Source organism: Polistes canadensis, unplaced genomic scaffold (assembly GCF_001313835.1).
Source record: "Polistes canadensis isolate GaletaPanama2010 unplaced genomic scaffold, ASM131383v1 scaffold_145, whole genome shotgun sequence".
NCBI lineage: Eukaryota > Metazoa > Arthropoda > Insecta > Hymenoptera > Vespidae > Polistes > Polistes canadensis.
Genome location: NW_014569692.1, coordinates 199,193 through 206,841, shown reverse-complemented (window position 1 = coordinate 206,841; position 7,649 = coordinate 199,193). Strand labels below are relative to the sequence as shown.

Here is a 7,649-nt window from a genome sequence, read left to right as displayed (position 1 = left end):
AAGAGGAATCGATAAGACGATCTCTATCGATCGGTATGACATCAAAGACAATTAACACGTTGATTGCCATGGAGGTCAATCCACTGATTAAACTTGCTTTTACACACACACACACACACAGTTTAATTATTTTAAAACGTTTATTTAACATTTATTTTTTTTGCTGACTTTTTGATATATTTCATTGATTGTTCTAAAAAAAAAAAAAAAAAAAAAAAAAAAGAAAAAAAAAAAAAAAAAATTTTGAAATTGAAATGCAATATTCACGCTTGTGAAAATTTGTTGTTTGAAATTCCGCAATTACTTCTTTTTCTCTTCTCATTTTCAGTTTACATCGTCTAGGAACGTGAATTAAACCCAATTGATTACATCCCGCATGCGATTACGTCTCTTCAATCTTTCTAAAAGAAAACGGAACTGCCCGCAGCGGACATTTCTTATCAGATCGACGAAAAATGGGTTGGTATGTATAAAAAGAAAGAAAGAAGAAAAAAAGAATCTTGTCGATTCCAGAAAACTATAGTTTTTCCCGTATTATATTTTTTTTTTGTATCTTTTTTTTGTAGGAAATAAAAGTAGTCACCAGCATTCGATCAAATCGCATACAAATAAAGGATAATAATCAAATAAATACAAGCAATTAATTTCAAGCGATAAAATCGATACTGGTGACAAAATTTTGTGTTAAACGTCATTTTTTCTCCCTTTTTCTCCTTTTTTTTTTTTTTTTTTCAGGAAACGAAAATATTCACTAACATTCGTTCGGATTATAGAAAATATAATAAAATAAATATGAACAATAAATTTAAAGCGATAAGATCGATGCCGGTGACAAAATTGGTTATTAAATTTCATAATTTTGCTAATCGTTTTCTATCTCGTAGGCATAATAAAATGTTTATTATAAGATAAAATAGCATACGCGTATAAAAGGAAAAGGAAAGGGATTTAAAAATATAAGAAATAAATGTTATAAGAAAAATAATAGAGAAAGATGATAAAAATAAGAATTCAAATAAGGCGGAAAAAGAATAGATTGTCGCGCATGTGCAATGTATACGCGTGCAGCGCGTGCGACTGCAGTGCTACCAGTACGGAAGTACGCAACGACGCTTACTTCGCGGTTCGCTCCCTCCAAAACCCGCGCGTGTATTGGCAACATTGTTTTTTCGTAGTTTACAAATAAAATGGCCGATATATGAGTCTATTTTGTATGGACAATAAAATATGGAATTTATTAAAATAAATGACGATCGGTCTGGTGCATGTGCGAGGTAAAGTACAAAAGTCGTGTCGTAAACAATAGTTTAAGATCGTTTAGTGTAAGTGAGCGTTTGGGAGTGGTGCGAGAGAAAGGTGGAGGTTGTCTTTGAAGAACCCGTGGACGCCGCAGGCAGGCAGGCAAGAAGACCGATAGTAAGAATATCGGTTTCGGCATTATTTTCGTATGCGTACCGTACCATAAACCGCCGTTATTAATATTGGCGGTGTACGGTGGCGCGACGGCGATCTAGAAAAACAGTGCTCTAGGATAACCGAGAGCTAGGGGTTTAGCGGATACTACCCCCTCTGCCGCCTGCACCTAATTTTCGGAGGAGCCGAGCCTCCGCCACCCGGAGGCTGCGTGCATTTAAGCCAGAGGGGAAGAAGCGCGCCAACAGAATTATTCGAATTTCTTCGAATATTCTTAACATATCTTATGCCATCTATTATCAACAGGAGATTCAGATAAACACATAACGTGCTTACCTTATTTTATTTTATTAAACATCATATTTGGAACTATATCAGCAAGTACTTGTTAATGTTCTCCATGATATTATTCATATGAGAAAACTAATTAAAGGTTACACAAACAGTTATGTTACCCAAAATCTACACTCAAAAACAAGATACTGGAGTGTAAAGATTACGTTAACATATATCCTATCAAAATATTTCCATCCGATCAATTTGCCGTAGTGGAGAGGATTGGTACGGAGGATGCGTTGACAGAAACAGAGGGGCCTATCGGTGTAGCCTCCAGCCAAGCCAACCCCTTCATTGCTACCCTTGCAAATATGTGTACAACCCCTGGCAACGCAGGCGCTGGATTCGGGTATGCCTGGTCCTTTGGAGGACCTGGTACTGAAACCCGAGAGAACGCACAGAGCGAACTTGCTACCAATATTAGTTACGCTGTTAATAACAATCAGGATCAAGGTTCCAGTCAGAAAATTCAAGTCGACATCAAGCCCACTAAAAACATTAATAGTTCTCATCGTAGACCTATGTTCGCTATGAATGAAAGTTGCCAACAAACTTCTACTACTCATCACGGTCATACGGGTGGAGCTCACAATCAAACGCATGGTTCCCATGTTCGCACTAAAAAGCATCACGACGTTTTCCCATTGAATTGTGAAAAGGGTGGTTGCCAGTGCGACGCTTCTCAACCGACCCCACCACCCTCTCTATTTTCAAATACATTAGTATTTACTACAGGTGACAAGCATGGCATGAGTAAGCATTTCATGACACCGCTTGGACCTCTGCAACTTACTGCGGAAGAGTGCAATGAAATTTTAATGAAAAGGGCAGCAGCTGCTTCTAATCAAGCGAATGCCAATAACGTTGCTACCAGTCAGACTGATGGTACAGCTCATTTTGGACACGTTTTGACGCACGTAAACACAACTCAAATTGAGACTAAAGTAAAACAACAACAAGACATGGGCAGCCAAGTTCGTGTACCTAAAGAAAGACCATATTCTTGTTCTGAATGTGGTAAATCATTTTTACTAAAGCATCATTTAACGACGCACGCGAGAGTACATACCGGAGAAAGGCCTCACATCTGCATTCACTGTGGCAAAAGTTTTGCTCACAAACATTGCCTTCATACTCACCTGCTCTTACACAGTTCAGAAAGACCTTATCAATGTCGAGAATGTAAAAAGTCCTTTACGTTAAAGCATCATCTCGTAACGCATACTCGGGTACACACAAGAGAAAGACCATTTGTTTGCCAGGAATGTGGAAGAGCGTTTCCTCTTAAACGCCACTTAGTCACCCATAGTAAATTCCATTCTGGAGAAAGGCCATTTGTCTGTGAAGAATGTGGAGAGTCCTTCTCACAGAAGGATCATTTGACGATGCATTCGCGATTTCATGGCAGTTTACATCCATTTGTTTGTCCTGATTGTGGGGCTACATTTCAAAGGAAGTTTGAACTAGTTAACCATGGTCGGTTACATGGTAGAATTCCACACTCGTGTACTGTTTGTGGGAAAGAATTTTTACAGAAGAGAACGCTACTAGCTCACATGCGTTTACATACAGGAGAGACACCTTTTGCTTGCACCGTTTGCGGAGAGGCATTCCCAAGAAAAGTAGATTTAGTTACGCACTCCAAGATTCACAATAACAATACGAGTACAGATGAAAAGTCTCTAACATGCAGGTATGTCGGACGCATAAATGACAACAGAAAGTCTCCGGAATATTCAGATTGACATTAAGCATAAGCTATTGAGATCTGTGAGAAAAATATTCCATCGAGATAACAACAAGTTTATTATTTCAGGGAGTGTGGACTAGAATTTTCTAACAGGGAAGCCTTGACATTGCACTTAAGGCTGCACTCTGGTGACAGAACTTTAGTAACGGATTTATGTGGGTTAGCAGCTGCCTTCCAACAAACTCCTGGACACTTTTTAACTCCTAATACTCCTGGAACCCACCAGGTAATGCATCTATAATCGTATAGAAAAAGTACATACGAAAACTAAGTAAAATAAATATTTCCAGATGAATGGTCCGATAGGAGCTCCTGGTGTTAGCCATATGCATGGTGCAACGCAAACCTCGCCACCAGTTGGTACAGGTCCTAAACCAAAACCGCATATCTGTCCGGATTGTGGCCGTGGATTTGCTCAAAAGCATGGACTCTCCCAACATCAACGACGTCATACGGACGGCAGTTGTCATATAAGGTCACATGTTTGTGACAAGTGTGGAAAAGCTTTCTTCCAGAAGAATCATTTGTTGTTACATCAACGTCAGCATATGGATCCTCCACCAAGTATACTTCGGCAGCAGCAAAGACAAGCTGCACAGGCTGCTGCACAACAGGCACAACAACAGCAAGCACAGCAGCAGCAGCAGCAAGCGCAACAACAACAGCAGGTGCAGCAACAAGCGCAACAACAACAACAACAGCAGCAGCAGCAGGTACAGCAACAACAAGCACAGCAGGTACAACAGCAGCAGCAGCAGCCTCAGCAACAGCAACAACAAACGTGTACGGTTGATACCAAAACGATCCAGTTACAAGCAATACAGCAGCAAGTTCAACAGCAAGTACAACAACAGGTACAACAACAGCAGCAGCAACAGCAACAAGCGTGTTCCGTGGACACTAAAGCAATACAGTTGAATGTCACCATGTGAGACGGTTTAAAGCGAGACTTTACAGTCCCTGGAACAATAGCACTCCCAAATTTGCACCCTGCTGCCACCCTCTGCACGCACGTCTCTTGTACTAACACATCGTATTAGATATATTTATTATCAATAGATCCAAATACGAAGTAATCAATTTTATTACAAGAGTATATATACAAAGTATACATATTATATTCTAATAATGTAAGGCTTGTAACAATAAAAGTAACCATATATTAGTGTTTTACATATACTTTATATATATACACACATGCATATATATATATGTATATATATCATTTGAATTGATATATAAATATATACATACATATATATATATATATATATCATTTACTCTAGATATAAAATGAAACTAAACAAATTAGTTGCCTTAACGAAATGAAAAATTTTAATGGATATATTAACTATTTGTTTGCTATTTTTTTTAATTTTTTTTCCCCTTTTTTTTCTTCATTATTTACTTTTACTTAGTAGGACTCGTCACTTTATAAGAAAAATAAAACTACATATTGAATAAACAAAGATAAAAATAAGTCCGTTATGTGTTGCTGCTTTGAAATACTGCTTTGTTGTTATTCTCCATGCTAGGAACGACGGTACGTTCGAGAGAAAATGAGAGAGAGAGAGAGAGAGAGAGAGAGAATGTGAAAGAACGAGAGAAAACGAAAAAGAAGGAAGAAAAAAAAATATTATAGATATTAAAAAACCACGAGAATGTGTGAGAGTGCGAAGGATCATTTATAAGATAAAATTTAAAGAAAAAAAAAAAATAATAAAATATTACAAATAATAGAAAGAAGAAAAGGAAGAACAACAAAGAAAGAGAGAGAAAAGGTTTTATGGGAGAAAATGAGGGTGGCAGGCACAGTGCAATTGTTGCGTAAACGTTTTTACGCACCATTATTATTATTATTATATTATTATTATTATTATTATTATTATTATTATTATTATTATTATTATTATTATTCGCTAATTAATATTAGCGGATTAGTCCGAAGTGACACACATGCGTATTCGTTCGATTATCAATTGTGGCAAAAAAAAAGTTTTTATCAAGATATATATATATCGAGTTTTTCAGTATGGATGATGGACAAGAAGAAGAAGAAGATTAAGATAAAGAAGAATAACCCGGCAATATATAGAGACACATCAGTATCAGTGATAATTGATCATTTCTATATACATAAACACACCATCAAACGAACATTCGGACAAAACAGCAAAATATTTTATATAAATAGGCCAATTAACTAACTTTTCGTCTATTATGTGTTCTCCTTTTCTTTTCTTTTTGTCTTGCTAATTACTTTGTTCTTTATTTTCTTTTCACTTTTTATTTTGTAATTTTTATTGTCATCTTTCCCATCTCTTTTTTTCTCAAAACAGTGAAATTTTGTTAGTAGCGTTCTTCCTTCCCGGCCCCCGTTGTACTTCACACACATTCTCTCTTGATTACAACGTTTTTAATTATTATTTTTTATGACAATTATTATTATTGTTATAATTGTTGTACATTTTTTTTTTTTCTTTTGTTTTTGGTATGCAGCGTATCAAATGCGAGCGCGCGTACTCTCTAAACGAAACAGCAAGAAAAACAAAACAAAACTCGAAATTTTTCGCAAAAGTTATCCCAGCTTTAGCAGGATTTTGTAATAGATTTGTGATTTTAGACTTGTCGAAAGAATTGTAATATGTAATAGAATTATGCAAGAACTTAAAAACGATATAAAAAAAAAGCGAAAAATCCAAAAAAAAAACAGAAAAATAATGCGAAGAAAAGTACGAATAAAGGTAGCTTTCCTATGTAGTTTTAACATTCACGCATGCTTTCTTTCCAGAAACGAACGTGACTTATTGGACCTTTGCGTGACGATGCTTTTCATGCATTGAACAATTTAAAAAGTAGTATTAGTAGTTTATTTTAAATGACAATGATGGTGATAATCATTTTAGGAAAACTCTTTTGAAATGTGAATTCACCAAATTGCGAGGTCTCGATTCTTCTATAAAGAGAGAAAGAAAATGTATAAAATATGTCAGGAAAGGTTTTGTTATAGAGTCGGAATGAAATATTGTGGATACCTATGAAATGGGCAAGCAACTATTGTACCCTGTTGAGAAGATTAACAGCAGGGGATCACTAAAGGAAAGATGAAAGAAGAAAACCTGATTCTATTGTTGAAGATTTTTAAAACTACCAAGTAGGATCTTTACACGATAACCATAACATTACTTAAAATTAATAATGGATTTATTTTTAGGTTTTATGGTCAACAGTTGATAAAATTAACATTTAAAAGCCTACCGCGATTAACGCGACTCTGTTTACCTGGTCTGCATAGATATTTCAATTTTAACAATCTTATCAAACATTGTCCCAAACTATTGTCCTATAATACCAAGAAGAATACGCTGAGACATTTATTTTGAGTATGGTTCCAAATAATGGGAATGGTCGAGTTTCTGCTGTGTTGGAAGATTATCAACGTCGATATATCCAGGAAGAAGAATACATCACCTTTTTGTTTTCCTATTAAACGTTTATTTGCAATTATCCAGAGCAGGTTTGTTTAATCATAATCGTTAATAACACGATAAACGTGTAATCTACGCCGACCAGATAAATGCAGTCGTACATTTTTTATATAATCTAATAGAAAATACGCGCACGTAATTGTTTGTTTCATGCGTACAATATTTCATTTGCGACTCTATAACTAAAGTATTTTTCTAATCAACTTGAAACATTTTTTCTTCTTATTTTTTTTATAATATTAAAGTATAAGACATGTGAATTTTTATTTCTTTTATTATTATTATTGTTTATTTCATTTTTCAAATCATCTAATGCGGATATTGCAGGAATTCCAACGCCCCGAAGTTATCCAAGAGCGGCGGGAATATTTGTAATTTTGAACAATCGAACAGTCGAGATAGCATTGCAATTGATATGCACGAACTTAACGCCCTTCTTGCTATTTACGTACATATATATTTTCGTTTAATTCTACGAGGAACAACGAAGACATAAAAGGTAGAGCTATTCGATCTATATTTCTTTTTCCCACCGAACTATATTTACCTCGACTCGCGATATAGTATTATCACAGATTTATTTGATTTTCAGTGAGCGCTAATTTCAAGATAGATCGTAGAAACATAGAAAAAAGTTTTCTTTCCTCAAAACATCGATCATT

General features: G+C 35.5%; 1 protein-coding gene across 1 annotated transcript; it reads left to right on the top strand.

Moving 5' to 3' along the window:
• Positions 1 to 1,116: 1,116 nt before the first annotated feature.
• Positions 1,117 to 4,672, top strand: LOC106788611 (zinc finger protein 530-like). Its single transcript, XM_014752027.1, has 3 exons — positions 1,117 to 3,442; positions 3,566 to 3,725; positions 3,790 to 4,672. The coding sequence occupies exons 1-3, from the start codon at positions 2,061 to 2,063 to the stop codon at positions 4,429 to 4,431; spliced, it is 2,184 nt and encodes a 727-aa protein (XP_014607513.1). The 5' UTR covers positions 1,117 to 2,060; the 3' UTR covers positions 4,432 to 4,672.
• Positions 4,673 to 7,649: the final 2,977 nt, after the last annotated feature.

Excerpts from the sequence above, each read along its gene's own strand:
- LOC106788611 (XM_014752027.1), top strand. The coding sequence starts at position 2,061 with ATGTGTACAACCCCTGGCAACGCAGGCGCTGGATTCGGGTATGCCTGG. Across the intron at positions 3,443-3,565 it reads GAAAAGTCTCTAACATGCAG|GGAGTGTGGACTAGAATTTT; the intron begins GTATGTCGGACG and ends TTATTATTTCAG. Across the intron at positions 3,726-3,789 it reads ATACTCCTGGAACCCACCAG|ATGAATGGTCCGATAGGAGC; the intron begins GTAATGCATCTA and ends AAATATTTCCAG.